Raw genomic sequence first — 24,745 nt, forward strand, 5'->3', positions numbered from 1 at the left:
ACAGATTTGAGATGAGTACCTCAGCAGCTCCTCAGTGTCCTCCTCAGGATCCCTGCTCAGCACATACTTGCTGTGCTCACAGGCAGCTGGCAGCAGCAGTGAGTCACCCAGTCTCACCACCCCACCGAGGTCTGGATCTTCAAATAACTTCAGATCTAGAAAGGGGAATCGGAAGCTGCTGTATTTAAATCATGCTATGTAACACAATGCCTCCACTAACACTAACTAGTAAATCTGGCTAGTTTGGTTGAAAAAACAGATAGTGTAGACAATTCTTTTTTTTTTTTTTTTTTTTTCCAAAGACTTCCAGTCCACAAAATGCAGTGATACTCTGTACTCTAAGGATTTGGTAATCTGCTTTTTTCTTGCATTCAAAAGGAGGTCACAGTACTCGTTAGTGTGGCCTGAGTGACTGTGGGACAGCAAGCTCCCACATACCTTAATATCCCAGTTCAGAATGTTTACAGAGAACAGCTGTGGGAGCTACAGGTTTCATTTGCTCTTTCTGAATGATTCTAGATGATACTGCTAAGCTGAAGATTCGCCTTAACATTTCCAAGTCATTATTTAGCCTGTATAGTATGCATCACTGTAATTTAAAGGCTCAGTTATACACATGCTTTAGACAAAACAATCTGTGTATATACAAATATAGAACAGATTTACTCTCTTTCATCTTTCTTCTGGGACCAATTGATGAGAAATCTTTTTCTGGGCCAAAGAGTCCTTCATTTGGATCCACCTCTTCTTCAAAAATGGGTAATTTTGGCTTCTCTTCCTTGGCTGGAGGAGCAGGTGCTTTCTTTGCTTTTTTAGTTCTAAAAGGTAAGAGAAAAGAAAATTAGCTGCAACTCTTCATTTAACAAGCAAGATTTATGGCTAGGAAGTCTCATAAGCTGAAAATAGATGGTAGGAGGCTAGGAAAGGTTTAGACAAAGGTACATGAGCATCTGTTATAATTGCTGGCAGGAATGGGGCACTGAGCTGGAGAGACTGTTGGTCTGGCATTCCCTAGCTGGAACCGTGTTTTGTATTCTTAATATCTGTCAAGGACTCCAGTGGGAATGGGAAAAGCGGAGCTAACAATGCTGTACTGTGCAAACTACTACTCAGAAACATTTAAGCAGTTTTACTCCTCCCACACATAAAGCTTAAAATAAGAAAGATCAGTTCCAGCAACACTGTTTGAGACAGACAGAAAAGGATGGCTTGAAATACAAAGTGCAAGTTGATCCATTGCACTGATCCCTTTGGCTCCATTTCCTTGCCAGTTCCTGCTGGAAAGGACGTCTAATATTTCTAATATCTAATATTTCTACTATTTCTAATATTTCTAGTATCTAGTATCTTTCAAAAATGATTGTGAAGCCCTCATTTGCACATGGCTTAAACAAAGAGAGTTGACTCCCCTTCCAAGAGCAGAGTGAAAAGCACGAGCCTCTTGCTGTCATACCCAGGATTCACACTCCACCAGCTGAAGCTACAAGGCAGCTTTCACAATAAGGCACCTTGAATTAGGAGGCAAACCAGATGGCACAGAAAAGAAAATTTAGAGGACAAAAACCTTTGGGTCAAAAGTCCAATTCAAACTAGGCTAAAAGAGAAGCAGTCCCTAGGACAGCATGTCCTTCCAAATTATTGCCATATTTCAGAGACCTTTACTCGCAGCAGCCCTGGCCCTGCGATTTCCAAGGCAGCCCCTCTGAGTGCCTCTTCCAATGGAAGATCTGATCTCCTCTGCAGAGAGCAGGTCAGGCTTCAGCCTAGAGCAAACCCAATTATCAGCACTTAACATGCCACAGTCATCAAAAACTAAGAAAAAGGTCAAAAGATTACACACACATTCCAACTACATTAAAGAGTCTTGTAAAATCCTCTTCCAATTACAGCTGCACACAAAAGCAGAGGTCAGTTACTTCCAGTTATTTTCACAAGTTTATTATCAACAAACTGGAACTCGTGGATGGTATTACCTTGCTACCACCACTTTGTGGCAAATGCAGCCAAAGAACAAGCCCCATGCAGAACTCAAATATTGTTTTAATTGGAAATATACCCTATTTGATATTCTACAGGCATCTGCAGGTGTCAGCAGCTACTATTTATGACAAAACCCTACATTTTAAAGCAGAAGAAACTTTAATGAATTTCTCTTTTTTTGCATTAATATTCATTATGGATATGTCTCAAGTAACTTTTGAATCTGAGCTATTTTTGAAAGCACAGCTCCAAGAAACTGCTTCCAACTGAAGCATTTGTAGAAGACCCTTCTTCCAAAACCTGTCAAAGTCTGAAGTTATAATATGCACAGGAAGCTTTCACCCAGGATACTTACACAAACTCAGATTCATTGTTTTATTAAATGTAGTAAGGGATCTATCACTCAAATGATCCCAAGTATTAAAGGAAAAGGTGAAACAAACAACAAAACCAGAACAGGAAGACTAAGTCTTTCAGAGCTGACAAACTGATTAAAAAAATTAGTAAACAAAAATAAATCTGATCTACTATGGAAGAAGCAATCTTTATTTGCATAAATCACACCTCACAAAGTATTCTTTGAGAGGTGAATGACAATATAGGTGAGGATTTGCCAACCTACAGAATGCCAAAAGTCTTTGACAAGACCCCTTGTCTATTTAGAGAGTTACAACAGCTCTCTTGATGCATAAGTGCCCATCATGGCACAGGTAATTATATACACGAGCCGTACACTGCCAAGGAACAGATCTCCACCCCAGTGAAGTTAACAAGGAATTTACTGTTAGTTAGCTCACGTATTTGCAGTAAACAAGAACAGAATGGTGGGAAACACCAAAGAAAAGGGAGAGAATCATAAAGAGTGTCATAAAGAACAGCATGTAAAACAGAAATAATGGAACTGAAAGGTCCTGGTACCAACCTTCTGAGTAGTCTGGCCACCAAACCAGCCCACTGACACGGGCTCACTTTCTGTTTGGCCAGGAGACGCCAGGGGCAGTTACCGGGCACGGGGCCAGACCCGCTGGGTCTGACTGGTGCTGGTAGGAACAGGAGGAAGTTGTTTTATGCCTTCAAGTTGTTTCCCCTCACTACCCTTATAAGGAAGCCACTGTTGGACTGCCAAGTAATTCCAGCATATCCATACAGGGACATGGTTGAGGACAGTCCCTAAGTGGGAAACAGGATTCCCACACTTCTGTATTTAGCCGTGCCAGTCCAGACTGCACTGCTGAGCAGAGGTTAATGGATGAGAAGGGGGGTGTGAAAAGTTTCAGAGACTGTCTGAGGTTCTGCAGCTGGCCTGAGTGTGCATCTGCCTGTCCACCCATCCCCTCTCCGTATATTGGTGCTACCTCCCCATAAGCAGGGCCCAGGGACTCTGCTGGAGCCGAGCTGATTGCGAAGCCCCAAGCTGGCAGGGATGCAGAGGAGGAGCTGCAAGGACAGCTAATTCGATGATCATGACGTACCAGGGTGCAGTAAACTTATGTAGGAATGTAGAGTATTTGGGGAAGGCAGAAATGAAGGAACATTAAGTCTTCCAAAGTATTACTGCATGCAAAGACTGCACTTCATTAGCACCTTCTTCATACATCATGCTCACTGCCTTGGCATCTGACATTTTGAAACTACCAGCATGCAGCTGGCAGAAGATGACCCGTGTTATTGCTATTTCTTCATTTATGAAACAAGTGAACTTTTGGAACATCACTCTAGTGACTTTTAAAACCTTAACAAAAACCAAACCAGCCCTAAAGATGACGTAGATGTAGAGCCTACTGACGTCTACACAGGAAACACTGTCAGAATAACTCAACACTCCTGTCTCCTGCTCTGACTAAAAAGGAGCCTCCTAAGTGATTGTGCATAGAGATTGGCCTCCTAACTGACATGGACCAAAACTGGATGATCAAAATTTAGGGTATATGAATCCACCTAGTCAGGCTGTTGGAACAGTCCAAAGTCCAGCTGAGCCTCCTGGCTCTCACATGATCCTCAAATCACCCATGAAAATGTCAACAAAACCCTGTATGCAGACACTTTCAAAACTCACTCACTTTGTGAGCACAGCACTCCTGTTACTGTTTACTGATGCAATGTAGGTCACTCATCTGGCAGCCTCCAGGTCTCACTGGCACAGCAGCAATGCACAGGAGCTTTCTGGTCAGTTGTGGAAAACAGCAACGAGCATGACTAAGACACTCCAAAGCTGGAAGATTTCCAGACCTGTGTGTGATGGCTGTTTGTAAAACACTGGAACTACAGATCCAAGGCTGGATGACACTGGTTTAAATCAGTGTGTGTCTACTGTGCTCTATATAGAGAGGTGTCCCTGCCCCATTCTCACTGCTGGGTTGAAACAGTGAGTGTTGTTATCAAGAGCACATGCAATCCTCAGCAAGAATCCTCAGCAATCCTCACACAAGAAAACCTTTTTCAGATATTAATATTCTGAAAATATGACCATCTCTTTTTTACACAAATAAGATTATGCTTCAGAAAAGGAGTGTTACAGTAACATTAAAAAAAGACTTATTCAGAATATACATACTCATGTATTAGGTATCCATGGAATTTTACAAGGAAGAGCTCACTAATATAAATGGACATCCCAACTCCCACAAATCTACTTTCAGGCTTGAACAAAAGAGCTACAGCTAGAACAGCAGCAATATCAGCATATCTTCTTGAAAACCACATCTAAAAAACAAAGATCCTATACACTAGTTAGTGCAGAAAACAAAATGTCATCTGCTGCTTTCTTTTCACTCAACAGTGCTCATTTGCCAGAGCTGCCTGATAATAACAGACAGGACAAAAGGGCTCATTCTCGGTCGCTCTGGCCAAGGGATGCCCAATGGAAATTTGAAGCCCGTCAGCTCACACAGCCTCACTCCTAAGTGTTAAGCCACCACGACAAGTGCTGGCTGCAGAGATACTTTACCTCACATAGCAATCTTTTTCTTGCAGACATCACGCTAATTTACAGTATTTTAAATGGCTTTGGCATGTCCCAAAATAAGATATTGTGTAATTGAATAAATCTCCAATTAGAAATCATTTGGAACAAGAGCATTCAGTTGCAAAGTTTGTCTGCTGCAGCTCCGAGATTAGGTCAGCCTTGGATTATTGTTCCAGCAGAGCAACAGATGGAAAGCAAGCCTGAAGGAACAGATTTTCAAGAGTTCAGCTCCCATCCAGGGACCTGCTTTTGTGGAAAGATTTTTCTGAGGGGTTCAGAACACAAGAGTACCTGTTCTTCCTAAACAAAGGCAAGCTGTGTTTATAATCTGTCCTCAAGTTTTCTGATTTTTATCTTTTTCCAATGTAATTTGAAAGCAGATGAGAAGACCACAGATGGACAACTTTTGTTTAGTACACAGATCATTTGCAATAATCATAATGCAGAAACATTTCCGAAAACGTTTTCAACTAAATAACTAATAAAACACTCAAGCATTCATAAGCTTGGCAAGGGAACTAGGGTTACAGAGCAGATTGCAAAGAAGGAAAATTACCATAAAGGAAATTTCTTTATAATTTTCCTCTGATTTTCTAGACTAAACCAGAGTGTAAGACTTGCTGAAACAAGTTAAGGACAACAAAAGACAAGCTGCAAAACATCATCATGACTAAATTAAATCACAGTGGTCCAGAACAAGAGAAGCATAATTAAGTTGTCAATAATGACATGAAAAGGCCAAAAATACTCACTAGTATTTTGGGTTTCATCTGCAGAGCAGAAAAATGGTACTTTCAGGGTTTCTGACAGCAGTAAATTTTTTCTTATCCTAACACTCATGTTAATGATGAACATTTTCAGATATACAATACCAGGTAATATGCACTAAGGTGTTTCGGAAAAAACTGGCCAGGCATTTTCTGCACCCGGGATGTAGCTACTCAACACATTTTAGAACTCCAGGGAGGTTACAGAGGGCTAAAAATGAAGCTCTTTTAGAAGTCAGAAAAGTTAAAAAAGTAGCGCACAAGCACGGGCCAGTGAGCATTGCCTTGATGCTCAGTAAAGTTAAAGAAAGGCAGATTATCAGATATAATCAGTCAGTAATTAAAAGAGCATTCAATACTAAAATCTGGCCAGAATCATGCTATTTTCTTTTCATGAATCTACAGCCTTGATTAATAATGGTATCTTACCCGAGCTGTGACATAGCAATCCGAAAAATTCACACAATTTTCTTCTAAAGCAGGAGCAGGACAATGGAAGTTTCACTCCTCCAGGTCCTGCAGACAATGATCTCACTGCACCACTGCAGGAACCTGCTTCTCCGTAGAGATCCTGAGCCATCTCTGCATTAACTTGGACACTCATATACTTCAAGCAACAGGGGATAAAACCACAGCACTCTTTTGGTAGGACGAGGAGATGAGAATATCTGTCTATGAATTAGTAAAAGAGCTACAAGGCAATCATGATGATGGCAGCATCAGGCCTTGATGCATACAGCTTTTATCATGCCCTTAACATCTGGCAGGACTTGATTTTAAACTGATAAAAAGAGAGAAACAACTATTTTTGCTCTGCTTCCCTCTTCTGGTGCACCTTTTATTTTCCTTATGTCCAGCCTCTACAATTCCTGCCCAATTCCATCCTTTCTCCCCTTTTCATCCCTCCTCCTCATTTTGCCAATTTTCTGGCTAGTATCAGACATTTTCTTGCTCCATCTCCACAATCTGCAGTGCTGCCTTAGCCTCCTCACTGACAATAAGGCTTCCTTGTCATCTTGAACTCCCTTCTTCACATCATGTACCTCTTACTCTCCAGACCTCTGTTCTGGACTCTTCTTTTTCTGCTTTAACCCTAGAGATCATTATCATTGGTCAAATTATGCTTTTGAAAAAGACCACAAGCAGTAACTGAAGGAGAAATAAGAAACTTCACTGGGAAAGTGGGAAAATGCCGATGAGAAATGGTAAGGGGCAAAAAAAAGGATAAAACTAAGCAGAGGTATCAGCAGGCAAAACAAGAGAAAGGGGAGAAGTTGAAGCTGATCACAAATGGTAACTAGCTGTAACTGCTAGCCCCTAAGAATAAATGTTTACTAGTCAGTTTTCAATAAAAGGCAAAATTCATGTCAAATCTTGAATAACTGCAAAATCTTTCTGGAGAAACAAAGCTTTATCAGGAAACAAAATGTGGGAGATCAGTTTGGACTTCAAAAATTCTGCAAGACATTATCCCTTGGTTTATTTCATTTAAAGTAAAATTCAAGCTAAAGGAGTCACTTTCAGAATAGTTACATTTCAAGAGTTACTCCTCAGGAAACCTTCTTTTAACCCTATAAAAATTACACTCTAAGAAAAAAAAATCCATTCTCTTACATTTATTAATGAATGCTGCAGGTCTATAGCTCCAAAATGAACAAATTCTTTAGTAACTACTGTGTTGCATGCTTGTAAAATGATGACTATATGCAGTATAACTCAGCAATAAAATGTGCCACAAGAATTTAAATTTGACCACTGTAACGAAATCAACCTGCCAACATTGTCCCTTTATGAGACATTCTTCTCAAAACATCCTGAGAAGCTTCACAATCCAAGTCACCCAAGCTGAAACAGCATGTGAAAAAAACTTACTAGTAAACATGTTTTCTGCCATACTCTCAACAGATTTGGGAGCAGACACTTAAAAAGAAGGCCCCACAAAGAGGAAATAAAAGATATTAAAAACATGCAATATCATGCTGAGAATTCTTACAAGGAGCAACTAAAAGTGACAAATGCAAACAGCAACCATTTTGGAGGGAGAAGTGATTGGTTTCCTCAACACTGAAATGGTGAAAACTGGTCCCCTCCTGACATGAACATATTCCTGTAGCTTCTTGCTAGACCTATTTTCTGAAAAAGCACTGAACATGTGAATAGTTGATACCTCATTTTCAGATGTGTTGTGCACTCACACCTCATCGAACAGCAGTCACAAAATTGGTTTGGGTTGGAAGGGACATTAACATCACCTATTCCAGCCCACCTCACATGTACAGGGACACCTTGCCATTACGTGGCTCAGAGCTCCATCCAACCTGGCCTTGCACACTTCCAGCATCCACAGCTTCTCTGGGCCAGTGTCTCACCACCTTTACTGTACTTACATCTCATCTAAACCCACCCTTTTTCAGCTTAACACGACAAGTTTTAAAGTGTCGTCTCACTACAGGCCTTGGCAAGGTGTAATCAGCAACTGTTTAGTGCCTCCTTCCAATGACAGGCAGCCTGCTTGTAACTGCTACCTCCACTAAATAAAGTTTTAGTTTTGAGTTATTTAATCTTTACCTCCTCAAAACAAATGGCTGTCCAGCCCCCTGCACTCACACTGCTCTCCTCAGGAGGAGATAATTTCCACTTTGCTGCTGCCTCACCTCAATTCCCTCCTCATCACATCCTAAAGCAGAAGGGGTAGGAGAGCCCAGACTGCAGACACAACTCTAATTTTTCTCTGTCTGTGAACAGAAAAGCTTCAGTTAGGACAGAGGATGTCTGCATAAAAAACATCTGGCCTCTCTACCCCTGATGCTCCACATAAAACTCAGCCTGAAGAGTACCTTTCCTTTTCTTTGCCTGGTACCTGCACAGACCAACCCCCAGCCTACAGAAAACCTCTAGCAACCTGCACACGATGTTCCAGTCTAAAATTCTGTCTGACATACCTGTCACACCACATCTGCAGAGTTTATGAAAAGCTTGAGAGGGGCCAGTTACCAAGGCAGTGAGCAGATTCCAGCAGTAGCCAAGCAGGATTTGCATCAACTCGAGGACGGATGATGGGACTAAGCCTGGTTCCCCACTGCCTTCCCTCCCCCACATCTTGCTCTTCACAGAGGTCACTCTTTCCTCTTGGCTGTGCCATGGGTAAAACAAACCTCTCACCACAACTCAGAGATGGCTCCAAAGGAACTACAAGGGAGAAGGACACAGTGAGACATTGTCAGAGCTAAATGACACTGCTGTTGCAGACACGGTGCTGTGCTCCAGCTGCTGCCTCTCCTGCTGATTTATGACATCAAAACATCTTCCACAAAAAGAGAACACTGCTTTCCTGCCTACAGGTTTCTTGTGATGATTTTTTTTTTTTTAAACGGAAGTAAGATAAAATTACTCTGGGTCAAATATTCCCTAGGCCATGGATATACCTACTGCATGAAGCAGTTCCACTTGTTATGTTGCAGATACTGCTGGAGGTCAGACTGTAGGAACAGTCACACCAGGGAACACCCCAGACACAATCTCTCCCTCCTAAGCTAAATACTGAGGCTCTGCAATGGTGACTGCCTAGGGGCTGCTTTCTGCTGTAAGCAGAATAAAAGCTGACTAAATTCTGCATTTTTTAAACTGGATTCCTATTTATGATTTTATTGCTAACTAGCTTGATTTCTCAGTAGAGAAGCTTTTGCAAGGTCAGTAACTCCAGGGTTGGGCACTGATCTCAGTGTGCCTGCAGCGGGCTGTCAGGCTGGAGGGGGGTTCAGTGGGGAAGCACCACACACCCCTTGGGGAGCACAGCGGGGCCGGGCACTGAATCACTGGAACCTGCTAAGTGCCAGCAAGCCACAACACATGACTGAAAGAAGAAATGAGTAATCTTACAAGTGTTCTAGCTTATGCACCCAGTCCAACTCTGTTGCTGGTGTTATTTGGCAGCCATGACAATATTCCAAAAGCTTAACAAAATTCACTCCTCTCCTACTGGCAAAACATCTCTGAGCTCAGCCCAGCCAGAGCAACATTTGCTATTCCCACAGCACTCTTCAGAGCTGGCAGATAGAAGATCCCAGGCCTCCAGCTAGCATCTCACATGCCCAGGGGACTATGACTTGACACAAACATGAGCCTGTAGATCCACACAATTGACTCCTTGCAGACCCCACTCCTTGCTCCTGCCCAGGCACCTGATGATCTGCTCCTGCCTGCCAGCCCCTTGAGATGACTGCATTGAGCACTGAAGATTCCTGTGCTGCAAGGGTGCAGCAGGGAAAATGGATCAGAGAGCACAGACTGTGGGTACAAATGCTGGTAAATACCTCAGGCTCTCATACCCCAGAGGACATGAGGTCTCAGGCTTGTGTGAGGACAAAAAGCAACAAACATAGAGCTCCAAGAGCCAAGAAGCACTCTTTCCAGGCTTAGCTGCTAGTCACTCACAGTGTGAGACAGGTTTAGTTACTGGTCACTCACCTGTGAGCTAACTTGATCCTTTGGGTCAGTTTGCTGACTCACAAATCCTAAATTCATTCAAAGAACATTAAAGCTCTACACTGTGAAGAATCTTGTACCACCTAGTAAGTTGGAGATGTGAGAAATTACCTGAGGTGTGGTAAAAGAGGATCTTTGGTTGAATACAGAGGGGAAACACAAACTGTATCACTGATCTGTGTCAGTTAGAGGGATGACTGGAAAAGTGCTGAAATTATGCTGATGGAAGCAGGGGATAGCAATTACAAATAACTGCACAATATTTAGATCTTTTACCCCCGTGTGTTACAGTGGCTATGGATGACAGTGTTGGAGGAAGAATGATGATTACAGACAGAAAACACAGACCCAGGGCACTTCAGGATTTGGATCCTTAAGGACAAATGCTATAGCAGACCTTTCACATGCCACACAGCCAGGACAGAAAACAAACACCACAGGGTCAGCGTGGTTGTAAACATACAGTACATCAGATACAGTCAAAATGCTGATTCACAGGGCTGAATGCTTCCTGAGAATCTCCTGCAGAGATTTCCCTGTAGCACCTGGTGAGGCAGCTGTGGCCCTGCAGCCCACGGGGGATCAGAGATCCACCTGCGGCCTGTGGAGGATCCCAACCCGGATCAGGGGGATGCCCTGTGGAGACCCCACACTGGAGAAGGCTCCTGGCAGGACCTGTGGCCCATGGACAGAGGAGCCCATGCTGGAGCAGGTTTGCTGGCAGGACCTGTGATCCCAAGGGAGAAGGATGTGAACAGTCCTTCCCCTGAGGAAGGAACAGCAGAGACAATGAGTGATGAAGTGAACCCAGCCCCCATTCCCCTGCACTGCTGCTGGGCAGGCAGAGAAAATCAGGAGCAAAGCTGAGTCCAGGAAGAAGGGAGGAGTGGGGGAAGGCATTTTATAATTCAATTTTCTTTCTCATCAGCCTACTCTTATTTCACTGGTAATAAATTCAGTTCATTTCCCCAGGTGGAGCCTGTTTTGCCTGTGACAGTCATGGGTGAATGATCTCCCTGTGTCCTTACCTCAACCCATGAGTCTGTCATTATAATTTCTCTCCCATGTGCAGCTGAGGAGGGCAGTGACAGAGTGGCTTTAGAAAGATTTTGACACTGAATTCCAAAGCAGAGGTGCCATGAACATGGGAGGCAGCACACACACCTACACTGATGAACAAGAGGGCTGGTGAAGGACTGTATCCATACTTTACAACACTTGGCCTTGGTCTTCCCTTGCTCTCTCTGGCATCCTGGAATTAATGTTTATTCTGCATCTGTTTTTAAGTTCAGAGTGCTTGAAATGACATGAGGGTTGTGTTGGAGCTCTACAAAGCCACAGCCTGAACTGGTGCTAACGACTTTCTTTGGGCATAGAACAAAGGCACATGGGGGTATGTGAAGGAGCAAAGGCTGGTGTGATTCTGCCAGGGGACTGTATATGGAGGGAAGCTTGATGTCCATGTCACCTTCTAGAAAGAGTCCTTATGAGGGGTCCTGGGTACCAGCCCCTTCCAGGAAAAAGTGATAAGCAGAGAGCAGAAAGGAGACTGCTGTCCTTTGCCACGCTGTCCATTTGGCTGCAGAGCTTAAGGACACCTCAGCATCTTTCATAATATCCACCAGCAGCACACAATGGCACCATGACACCATCCCTCCTGTGAGCAATGCTGCTGTGCTGCCAACAGCTGGAAAAGGACTGGCAAACCAAGGAAGCTCCTCCATGAGAGTAAGGGATAACAGGCTGGGTAACATCTCCAGCACCACCTCTCAATGGCAACTAAACCAATGCTTACTGACAACAAACCACAATGTTTGGATAGCCCCAAAACACCTCACAACCTTTCAGAATTCACTCTCTCTGCACCTCTGCATGTCAGGGCACACCAGCACTGTTCCTTTACAGATCAGGAATTAAATGTGGTCCTGAAAACCAGAAGTGAGCTATCTGCAGCCTAAACAGGATGTCTTTGAAATGAAGAATTGAAATAAATTGTCCTGAGACGTTGGTGCACAGTTCTAGACCATGTGCTTCCCCTTCCTGTTCCAGCATCCTGCATTGTGTGGCACTGCCCACATCTCTTGGCAGCATCACTGAACAAATAAAAACAACTCCAGCGAGGTCAGTGTTTGGTATAACAGCCCCTGAAGGACAAAGTGAGGGTTAACCCTCAGGAGTCTCTTGAGAACACATTTGTTTTCCATAGGGCAGGAACAGTTGGGATCACGGCTTTGTCACTCACAGCCAAGAGGAGAGAAAGATGGATGATTCAGGAAAGTTTCCAGGACAAGACCGTTACACACAACAACAGCCTATGCTGGCAGATAACCCATCAGACAGATGAAAAATGAGATGTCTGTTGCAAACAAGTCTGGGTAATACAGTGAGTTCTCATTAGCCATGCAGGCGCAGGGTGGGGCTTTCCTCCAGCGAGCAGCAGGGTGAATTAAAGAAGGCTCTTGGGAGCGAGGTGGAACAGGAGTGGGAAAGAGGGCGTGGCACAGCAGTTCATGCAGGCAGGGCAAGCAGGCAGGATTGCAGGTTTCCTCCTGCTAGTGGGGCCTTCAGTTTGTTGTTTGCTGTGTTTTTGTTGGTTGCTTGGTTTGGGGTTTTTTTATTAGAAATGGTTTTTACAACATCAAAAACTGCAGTTAGTAAAAGTGTGTGTAGCCAAATAAAACCCTCCATAAAGGATGTGTCCGTCCAGACCCCTTCCTGTGTGGACTGTTTGAGCTTATCAGTGGTACCAGGGAGTGTTGCAGAAGAAGCCTGCCAGCGCTGTGAACAGGTGAATGATCTCCTTTCACTGGTGGCTGAGCATAGGGAGAAAGTAAAAAGAATAAAGAGTACTGGGGAAAGTGAAAGGGCAATAGATTTGTGGAATTCCACCCTTCCATTCTTGATAGAGTCCACCAGGAGTCAGAGGACTCCCATGCCTCCCACTGTCAAGAAATAGGAGACAGCTATATATATATATATATATATATAAAAAATAGGAGACAGATGAGGGGGAGTGGAAATGGGTCCCTACTTGTCCTCCTGACCCCCATCACCTACCCAGGTGCCACTTCAGAATAGGTATGAGGCCCTGGATCTAGAGGGTCAGCCAGATGATTCAGAAGAAAATTATCTGCCCAGTGAACCTCCCAATTACGCTTCATCTGTAGGACGGATCACCACCTCTGACATTAAAAAGAAAAGAAGGGTAGTTGTAGTGGGTGACTCCCTTCTAAGGGGAACAGAGGGCCCCATATGTCACCCAGACCCATCCCACAGGGAGGGCTGCTGCCTCCCTGGGGCCCAGGCATGGGATATCACCAAGAGACTCCCTGGGCTGATTCAGCCCTCTGATTATTACCCACTACTGATACACCAGGTTGGCAGTGATGAGATTGAAAAGAGGAGCATCAGGACAATTAAAAGGGACTTTAAGGCACTGGGTCAAGCGGTCGATAGGGCAGGAGCACAGGTAGTGTCTTGGTCAGTCCCTTTGGTGGCAGTGAAAAACAATGAAAGGAATAGGAGTGCCCACATTATCAACAAGTGGCTCAGGGGCTGGTCACATCAGCAGAATTTTGGGTTCTTTGATCATGGGGCAACTTTCACCTGACCTCCTGGAACTGGATGGGCTCCATCTCTCTGTTAACAGCAGAAGGATTTTAGCTCATGAACTGGCAGAACTCATTGAGAGGGCTTCAAACTAGGTTTGAAGGGGGAAGGGGATGCAGCTGGGCTCTCTGGAAGCAGGCCCAAGGATGGTAAGCCTGAGTCAGGGGTGAAATCAGCAGCCCAGCTGAGGTGCACGTATACCAATGAACACAGCATGGGTAACAAACAGGAAGAGGCCATGGTGCAACAGCAAAGCTATGATGTAGTTGCCATCACAGAAATGTGGTGGGATGAGTCACATGGCTGGAGCACTGCACTCAATGGCTACAAGCTCTTCAGAAGAGGAGGAAAGGGAGAAGAGTTGAAGGGGTGGATCTTTATATTAAGAAGGCTTTTGATGCCATAGATATTACAATTAATAATGATGAAGTTGAATGCCTACGGGTAAGAATTAAGGGGAAGGCCAACAAGGCTGACATCCTACTGAGAGTCTGTTATCATCCACCCAACCAGGAAGAAGAGGTGGACAACTTATTCTATAAGCAGCTGGAGAATGTTTCAGAATCATCAGCCCTTGTTCTTGTAGGTGATTTTAACCTATCAGACATATACTTGGTACTTAATATAGCAGAAGAGAGGCAGTCCAGGAAGTTTTAGAGTGTGTTGAGGACAGCTGGTGGATAAACACCAGAGAGGTGTTAGACTTGTTTGCAATTAGAGATGGGCTGGTGGGAGATATGGTGGTTGGAGGTTGCTTCGGGCATTAGTGATTATGAAATTATAGAGTTCTCAATATTTGGTGAAATCAGGAGGAACATCAATAAGCCTCTTACATTGGACTTCTGGAGGGCAGACTTTGGCCTTCTCAGAGGGTTCCTTGGGAAGCAGCTCTCAAAAACAACAGATCCAGGAAAGGTGGGCATCCTTCAAAACAGAGATCTTGAGCGAGCAGCCAGACCAATCCTTGCTGCAAAATGCCCTGGGGGTTTATGGGCACAGAGCATCCTCAGGTGCCAGGCATACCTCAGTGCTGCCTGCTTCTCCTTACAGGGCCCCAAAGCTCCAATCCTAACTCCTAAAAATGCACATTCCTCAGGCTGCCCTGAGGGCAACAAAAGGCCAACAGCAAATTAATGTGGTGAGTGTATGGGCTGGGATAATGGTGCACAGTAACTGCCTTGTGAGTTTTCAGCATGCTCATCAGCACGAATTTGGCCCAGGCTAATTACTGCTTTCCCAAATGATGCCTGGACAAAGTTTAGGGATCAGTACAAGCTTGGGGTCCTTCCTGTTTTGGACATGGCCAGCTTGCTCTGAGGAGCAGAAGGATTTAGCTGTTGGACAGAAGCTACTTTATTCTAGTTGGCAAAAGCAATGCTACAGTTCCTGTCTGCTTTTATTTACTAGTTTAGCTACAGTCAAACCACCTACCACAGCTGTGTATTTCACTGTCATAATAAGTCTTACTCCCTCTATGATTTGGACATGACTGGGCATATCAGGCAATATGCAAAGAAAGGGTTTGACTCTTACCCAAAATGTACAGAAGGTAATGGAAAGCATTTCTTTTGCTTCAATGACAATGGTCATTAACAACTATCGGAATGCCACATTTCTGCGCAAAGGGAAACTTTTCCCCAGGCAGATCTATAAAATCGGTTTTATTCCTTTTACTAAAGGGAGAAATCTAACTTTTAGACCAAATTATATGACCGAAGAAATTCAAGTGTAGAATGAAGAGCTGCTGAGTCCCAGAAGCATCTGTCCTTAGGGCCATTCCTCTTTAATTGATACTTCAGATGATTCCAGACCTGGTCAAATGCTGCAAGGGGCAGCAGTAAAAGATGAGATCCCCAGGTGTGTTAATTAGCACCAGCCTATAGTTATATAGCTAAATCATGCATTTTTGGCAAAGTTTTACGGATTGCTTTCAAAAATGGTTTTCCAAACGCTGATTCTTTGATCCTTTGAAATGAAGACAGAAATGTCTGCAGCAGGTCCATGGGGAAAAGGGAACAATGGTTTCATTAAGTCTGCTGAATTAGGAACCTGACAGCATCAGATGAAAGGAAAAACAAGTCTCCTATTTCGACTTAAACTGAGCACACATTCACCCCACAGACAGCTTCTTCAGTGAACAGCAAAGCAATAGGGGAGCTCTGAATCCATCCCTCATTAGCAGTCTGTCTCATCTATGAGCAGTTCCCTGCATCTGCCGATTAAAGATTTCCCCTGCCTTGGTGAAAGGAGCAGGCTCATCGATGAGGTAATGCTTTTTTTATTCTAATTAAAGACTTGAGTCATCCTATTATTGTAAAGTCCATGAAACAAAACATGCTTAAATCTGCTCAATTACATCATATTCAATCCTCTTTCAAAGGAGAAGTAAAAAAATAAAAAGACACTTTGATTCTGTGTAGTCATAAATTTCTCCTGTAGCCTCTCTAAAGGATCTCCTGCCTCCTACTCCTTTCTTTCTCAATTAAGTAAGGGCTTGCTGGATACGCCTGCAGAGCAGCTCACAGCAGCTTCTGCACACCTTCCGTGCTGCCTAGCTCTGCTACAGAATGCCTGCATGTCCTGCCAAACACGAGGGGGAAACCAAAAGCCAGGAGTTCACTCAGAGGACTATGGGAATTATTTGGAAGCTGGTGCCAGCTAGTGGCAATGGCATTTCATTCCAGTTCCCTGATATTACTTGGCCCTACAGTTCTTCTGTATACAGAAAAGTGCACGTTAAATTTTTTTCCTTTAGTACACTGTAAACGATGAACCAGGTCTGTTAAAAATCCTGTGAAATCTTTCTTAAAAGGAGACAGTCCACTTTAGCAATCTGGTCAAATTCCATTGTATTTATACGGGTGCAATTCTCTCTGCATTTCCAGCTGAATTAAGTGTTCTTCATTTATGGTGCTGCAATGAAGTGTTGCATGAAGCAATTAAGTCCTTGTTGCATTTTACCCCAGTGAAGTTACATTTGCGTTCTGCTTGGAAACACCACCGGATGGTACACACAGCTGTAACACTACACAGACTAGAGAGTTATTTTCAGCCCTTTGGGCTTAGGATGATGGCATAAACACCAATCAACTATTTATAAAACCCATTAAAGTATATTCAGTGTTCTAATCAGAAAGAAAATGAAGCACATTAAAGTAATTACTTAAACTCTTTCCCAAAGGATCCTCATGTTCCAGCTATGGATGTACTGGAATCACTCAATCCAGTCATGACGGAAACTCACCACTGAACTTTAAGACAAGCAATTGCTTAAAAACCTGGAGAAATAATGACTGCATAATCTCACTGGACCAAAAATCCAACATTAGACAGGGAAATATGAATGCAGATAAGGACAATGTGGCACAGGGAGGACTCTCAGAAGTTTTCTTTAGGTCAGGGAAATTACTATTTCAAAAAAAAAAAAAAAAATACAGAGCAGCCAACTTTAGAGCTGTGACTTGTGTATGCACTCCAAACCTCTTTGACAGTGTGAGTGCCCTAGCTCTGATCTCAAGGTAGACTTCTTTCTGACTGCCAGGTGCACACATAGCAGCAACCACCTGTGCAATACACTCTCCTGAAGGAGTGGTTATGGATAGAACTTGTGTCAACTACAAGTCCAGGAGTACTCAAAAAAATCTCAATTTTTCTGAGCATAATTCCATTCAGTCTGCCCTCCCAAAGAAAAACCATGAGAGAAGAGGGCCAAGTCCTTCACACATCTCACTCAATTTCCCTGTCTGGGAAGCACAGCTAGGAAAGGGTCTCAGTTCCACCACCTGGAGCCACACAAGCCTTGCAGTTATCTCAAGAGAACAGGTTTCTGCCACTCAGAAGATGTAACACTGAATAAATATAGATGATTCTGTGAGATCCATCAGTTAAACATGGTTTCATCTTCCACTGTTTTCTTTCAATCACCCTCAACTTCCCATTTGTGATGGCACAGCAAGATTTTCAGCAAGGAAACACATTGGAAGCTGTTCTCAGGAGATGGGATTGGTGGCAAAAAAGAAAGGAAAGCCCTCTGCATGGGAAACACCAATCACAAAGCACCTATAAAAACAAAAATGTTCAGAAGACAAAGTGGAGGGACTGAATTTCTGCAAGGAGAGAATCCCTGCCAACCTGCTTTACTCCCTAGCCACTCAGTTAAAACAATCCCAAGAAGAGACTACAATGTTGCCCCCAAAAAAGGTTGAGACCAGACAATTTATGAAAAGTGAGGCAGGCTTATCCTTTAACTGGGTATGTAATACAGAATTTTTGCTCCCTTTTCTTCCTCTTTGATGGAGAAGAACACTATACCAGACGATTACCCTTGGTTTTCAGAAAAATTTAATCTGTCAGTAGAAGACCAATGGGGCTGTTTACTGGGATGTTGCAAGTTGCCAATCTGACAGCAGCTGGATTGGAATTGCGACAAATACTTGTGTCACTTGGCAAAGTGACGGTCAAACATGCCTTGCAACCTAAGCCTGTGACTCAACAACTGACAGAAAATAAAGATTTGCCTGTTTAAATCTCTGCAGGCCTCACAGCTGTGAGCACAGATACACACACTGCTAGGAAAACAAAGCTCTATTTTCTCATTCATTGTTTTGACTATCTGAATTTTGTTAAAGAAAAATAACCTGTATCTTCGCTCTTCTTTGATGCTTTGATACCTTCACTTTCTTTTAGCTGACTGGGAGAGACAACTTGTTTTTATGCTGTGTATAAATCCTACTGGATTCAGAGGGGAAGGCAAACACGTACCTGGCTGGACCGAAAGGCAGCTGTGAATTTGTGAGTGGCTGAGGAGCAGGATGCCTGAGGAGTGGCAGGAATACAACCCTGCCAGCCAAGGACCAGAAGGCACAGCAGCTGAACACATATTTTGACAAGTTTACTCCAGACCATCTGTCCAGCAGACAGCAGCTGTGCTAGGACACCACTCCAGACAGCAGAAGTGTTCTTCCTTGGAGGGAAAAATCCATGAGCAAGTATGCTACCCTCACCTATTACAGCTCTGGGCATTCCATCAATAAAAGCACTTGGAAGTATGCTAAATGCAGGATTCACCTGAAACTGATTTCTGCCTCTTCATCAGCCACTCCCAGCTGCCCAAGGTCTCTGGCAGAGGAAGCAAGATCAAATGTTGCCACTCGTTTCTTCCCCAAAGACAAAAGGCTGAAGCCATTCTAGGCTCCTCTGCCACAACAGGGAAGAGGAAAGGAAACGGAGCATTGGGACCAACAACTCAGGAGTCAAGCTCTAGCCTGACTGCCACTAAGGGGCTGAGAAACAAGGTGTAGGATGCAACCCAGAAACAACTGATGGCTTGTGTGCCAACCTACCTCCTTCTGCAGCCTGCCTGGCTCTGCAAGCCCTGGCAAGGCCAGAGCTGGCTCCTGGCTGTTCATTCCCTGCCAATCTGCTGCTCCAAGCCACCACCTACTTCACCTACAGCCAGGAAAAGCACCCAAGTCCCTTAATAATCTCCTTACCAACTAAACCCAGCAACAGCAAACCTCAAGCACCAGAGGTGCTTGAGCTTGACCCCAGCAACAACCAGCTACAAAGATTTAAAAAAACCTCTGGCAGAAGGTACCCAAAACATCAGCCCTCACCAGCCCCATCCCTTCCTAACTATTGTCAGGACTTAGCTGTATCTGTGTTTAGACAACAGATGCAAAGCTTCCACCTACCCACGTCTGTATTCCTCAGGAGAGGCACAAATTTGGATGACGAGAAGCCACAAGAGGAAATCCTCTGAAACAACAGTAAAGGCACAGAGCCAAGAGAGAAACTCTCCAGGACCCACTAGGAGATAGAAGAACCTTTGCCTAGGGAATATTCACCTCTGTGCAGTTTGCCAGGAAAAGCCTATGCCTGGGGAAATATATGCTGTCACCGGAAGATTTAGGAAGGCAAAGCAAAAAGGACGGAAGGGAGGAACCCTGTGTGGAGGTGAGGCTCCTATGAGGGCTACAGAGAGCTGATGAAGACAGGAAAAAAAAGCACAGGAAAAGGTGGGTTCTCCCAGAGCGGTGAACAAGTATTACCTCAGAAGGTAATTGCAGTTGAAGAAATGCATGCACTGAAAGGGCTGCTGCACATTTTAACCCATGAGGCAGCCACACTCTTTTTGCAGAATTGCTGCTGCTTTGTTCAGAGGATCTGGTTCACAGTCATTTTAATCAGCTGCTGTCTGAGGTTTTTTGGAATGAACTGAAGACAAGTACTAATTTCAGTTGTTGTGACTACAAAGTGGGAGGAGAGGGATGCTAAAACTCTCGTCTTTAACATATAAACAGTAAAACTCTGCATTTCACCCACAGAGGAAGAAGACAAAACCCAGTTCAGTTACTGTGATGTGCTTTTTAACTTGCTCTAAGATGAAGACCTGGAAATGTGAATTTGATCTTGCTTAGATTAAGCAAAACATCCCAAATTGGATGCCTGAATTTTCTACAGAAAGCCAAGCCCTAAGGGTAGCTTGAAGGCAGAGTGGAGCAAAGACGGCAGCAGGCAGAAAGTTCTGTGGGTAGAGGAACAAGGGGCCGTACTGGTTTTTTGAGTAATTCCTTCACAGCCTGGGCCTGAGCACAGGAGCTCGGTTCGACAATTCAAGCTGTTAGAACAGTCCCTGGTACCCCCCTGGCCTGGGACAACCTGCCTTCTCCTAAACCATCCCATTCACAGCCCAGGAGGCAGCACAGGCCAGCAGCCACTTGCAGTGGGCATTCTGGACACAGCCAAGCTCACAGAGAGGACAGGAGAAGGTGACAGTACAGCCACGCGCACACAGCGCTCAGCCGGGCCTGGCCGAGGGGCCTTGGCACAGCCCAGCTGGCTGAGCACTGCTGCTGCACACAGCTCCCCTCAAACCACCCCACACCTTCTCCCACTGCAGAATTCTCAACAGTACCATCAGGTTCCGGTGAATAGCTCTTCCACCCTGTGTTTCTCTTCCATGCCTTGTCCTTCAGAGGATTAGCCTCTTCAAGATCCGTGCTCTTGTTTCTTTCATTCCTAAAGCCATGCCAGTTGGAGAACTCCCTGCAACTGAGACTAGCCACACAATACTATTTTGCAATTTTTATGAGGAAAATCCTTTAAAACATTGTTAAAAGATACTACACCTTAAAAAACCCAGATGACAAAGCAGCATGGTAGCCTACTAAGGATTTAAAAATATGTATCTGCAAATGTTGAGCTCTGTGGATTTAAGAAGAGTGGTAAGAGTGGAGACAAAGCTAAGTCAATAAACCCAATATCGTCCCTATAATGGGGAGTTAAATAGGTATCTGATTTCCTGTATCTGATTTATAAGGGAATTAAAATATTTTAACAAAGGAATATTATAATGATTGTGGCTTAAGAGAAAAAAAATGGAAGAAAGAAATGCCAAACCCAAGAGATGCTAACTTTTAAAAAAACGTTATGAGAGCCTTATAGTGACTTACAAGTCACTGTATACTTAAAGTGCTAAGAAAAGTGAAACAGAGCTAAAAGTGTGCCACTGCTACAAAAGTGAGAATACTAAGAATTTATCCCCTTATGCACAGCTGACATCAAAAGATCATCTTACTCTGTATTAGGAGTGATTTTTCTTACAGTACCTGTATATTCTGTCCAAAGCTGAAAAGATTTCTACAAATGTCCAGGAAAACTTGCAGAGTAATTGGTGACAATACACAGGAATACCAATACTTCAAACTATCAAGAAAGGCAGAGGATGAAGAGAAAAAAACATTTCAATTAATTTTAACACTACATTCCACAAATATAAGTTAATTTTGAGCACCTTTTATTCTAGGAAGAACCAAGCTCCTGGGGTAAAAAAGTAAAAATATGCAGGGGTGCTAAAAGATGAAAACTTAATCAGAAATATATCTTGTTTTTGACATGTTCCTGATTTGGACAGCAAACCCCCAAGTCTTTCTGTTGTTAAGAATCCCAGAATCACCCTGCTAACACAGAGACAAAGCTTTGAGGCATAAGAACCATACAACACAGAAACACCAAGTTTGGAGATCATCATTAATACCTACAAAAGATGAAGAGCTGAACTGGCAAGTGAGTTTGTCCACCTGACATCAAAGAGCAACTCAGACACAGCCCTGACAGTGAGGCAGAGAATCAGCACCACTGGGATCTCTTCCAGGCAAAAGGAACCAGGCCACTGTGAGCTTCCACCTGGATGATCACCAGCAATACAAAACCAGAATCAAAAGGCCCTAGTTTAGAATTTTACCCCTAAGGGCAGATACTTGACTGGATACTGGGTGGTTCAGCAGCACAGCAGCAGTGCTGGGCCAAATTCAATTCACAGCCTTCTGGCCCAGGAGGAGAAGTTGTTACCAAATGAAGCGTGCTGACAGCATATGGAGGCCCGTGCTACTGGAGCAATTTCATCCTCATCCAGAAAGCAAAAAACCTGTAAGATTATGCCAAACACATGATTCAATTTAGGTTGGAGCTCTGCTGCTCAAAGAACTCTGGCCACCACTACTGCACAAAATGGACTGGCTCGTTTCAGCGCTGACTGTACAGCTTTCCAAAGTTTTTTCAGAGAGGAAAGGAGCATGGTAGGGCTTTTTCCCCCACTTCTTAACCTGAATTTACTGAGCAGTAGGGAACAGTTTACTACTAAACACATTTATCTATCTGCTTCACCTCCCATTTATTCATTCCCATGCCAAAGGAACCACAAGCACATGGGAAGCACTAAAGTTGTGGGGCTTCATCTCCCTCTTCAAAGCATGCAAGCAGCAAACATTTTAACAGGCACAGAAGACACCCTAAAATGTCCCCAAAGTACTGCCCATCCACTGACCACTAAGCTCCTGCCTTTGGCCTCTCACCAAGACACCTCTTACTAGATGGCACAGAGCGGGGATACAGTGCTGATGTCCAATCTGATCTCCATTGATGTGAGCTGAAAATAACTTCCATGGAAGCAGGATGAGTTATAGAACAGAGACAATGAAAAATCCAACTCAGAATTCTTGTTTCTGCTTTCATGTTTCTGCCCCAACACTGCACATACATGTGAGAGTCACAAAAAAAAAAAAAATGAATAGATATAGATATTTCTTTTATAGATAGCCAGCCACTGCTTTAGAGTGAAAAGCATCTGACTGCATAACATGTCACACTGCAGCTCTGTCCCAGTGAAGACCATATTTATATAAATGAAGTTATTTTGATTCAGTAAGAATTCTGTACTTGGAAGGAATGGAAGCAATAAACTAAATGTGGATTAAATACCAGATCCTGTCATCCTTCAGTGCATTAGAAGACCAAAATAATCAAGATTTTCAACTGCTATGTCAAGCTGTGAAGAGGAGAAAAGCAAATTTCTTGCTTGTTTTGGCATAGCAAGCTCTTTACAGCTTCTATTTGTTGTAAGTTGGAAAATATAACATTGCATTTGCTAACCCAATAGATCATTTTCCTATCCAAAAAAGGACAGCTGCTTTTGTAAACATACGAACTAAGGACTATTTTGTGGGAAGTATTGCTTTATCTAACTACTCATTGTAAATAGTTATTTAAATTTTTAAACTCCTTAAACAAAAGAATAATTCTGATGCTGAGTAATTCAGCACATTTTGTCAAAAGAGTAATACTTAATGTTTTCTGGTGATCCTTTTTAGGTGAATCTTTTCTGATTTAAAGGATTAAACACTTCAAGTAAAAACTACAATATCTGGGCATCCACATAGGATTACATATGATTATAATAGCAGGAGGAAAGTGCATCCAGTGTTAATCATCTCATTTGACCAAACCCAGTGTAGGAGACTCCAGCTTAGAGCCTAGAGTGAATGATCCCCTGGAAATGATTTAATGCCACTAGGAAACACCAAGAGAGGGATCTGGCTTGTTACTCTCAGTTACTGCCTACTGCTATGCAGAAGCACTTTGAAAGCACAGTCTAGATCCAAGACAACATTCAGCAGTGGCTGATGACTCTGGGTGCCTGAAACCATTCAGCTGGGTCAGTCAGTGTTTACTGAAGATCGAGAACAGCTATACCTTCTTTACACTTGCGCATTTAAGCCTGAGACACCCTAAAAAGTAGTTTACACTTACGATCCCAGCCACAGAAAAACTAATTTTGCTTCCAGAGTTTAGTAGTTAGGAATTGGTTTGGAATTTTGTGAGAAATTCCATCTTGAAGTGAAGAAAGTAACTGACAATTACTGGACAGGAAAACAAACCTAGATACTAACATCAGGAAGCTTTGATCCAGTTACTGTCTCTCAAGCTGTTAATGCTTAGGCCTTAGTGGCATTTAGCATGTCACACCTTCAGACAGAGGAAAGAAAAGCCAAAAGTGAGCTCAAAAGCAGTTCCAGACACTGTAATCAGAGCGTCACTGTGTACTTCAGAAGGCACATCCACTGGATGCTGGAGGGTTGATGCTTTGTGGTGGAACCCTGCAGTGCCAAGCAAAGTACCTTCTGTAGCTGGGATTGTTACCAAGGCATTCATGATGTCCCTGTCACTTTGATGTCCTGAGGAATGCACTGAAAAGGCACTACAAAGTCTCTTCCCTCTATCAAAGCACCTCATTCATGAACTGCAGAGGCCCCTCCTCCTCTATGAAATTTAGCTATGTGGGGACAGTGACATACAACAGCCTTATTCAGAAAGGCTAAAATCTAAATACCTAATTTACAGGATTTTAGCCATACCTGATTATACCAAGAGGGTCTAAAACTTCCTCTTCTTCCTCATCTCCCTCTTCTTTTTTCTCCCCTTTTTTGTCATCTTCCACTGATAAAAGCTGTGAGATTAAGTCAGGTGTCTTCTCCTCTTTGAAAAAATCCAATGCCTCATTTTCTTCATCTTCTTTCTCGCTGTCATCAGGCACGTTTTTACCCTTGAAGTCAACGGCACTGGAAGATTTTGTTCCTGCAAAACACAGTAATGGAGGTAC

The 24,745-nt window shown here is 43.4% G+C and overlaps 1 protein-coding gene across 2 annotated transcripts in view; it reads right to left on the bottom strand.

Moving 5' to 3' along the window:
* The window catches only part of HS1BP3 (HCLS1 binding protein 3), a 54,849-nt gene that overhangs the window by 12,240 nt on the left and 17,864 nt on the right, over nt 1–24,745 (bottom strand). For both annotated transcript variants that reach the window (XM_040060394.2, XM_040060393.2), the window contains 3 exons: nt 24,501–24,720; nt 667–818; nt 20–155 (listed from right to left, as the gene is read on the bottom strand). In XM_040060394.2, the coding sequence (XP_039916328.1) occupies nt 20–155; nt 667–818; nt 24,501–24,720 (508 nt within the window). The remainder of the gene's footprint in view (nt 1–19; nt 156–666; nt 819–24,500; nt 24,721–24,745) is intronic.

This window comes from Hirundo rustica, chromosome 3 (genome assembly GCF_015227805.2).
Source record: "Hirundo rustica isolate bHirRus1 chromosome 3, bHirRus1.pri.v3, whole genome shotgun sequence".
Classification (NCBI taxonomy): Eukaryota; Metazoa; Chordata; class Aves; order Passeriformes; family Hirundinidae; genus Hirundo; species Hirundo rustica.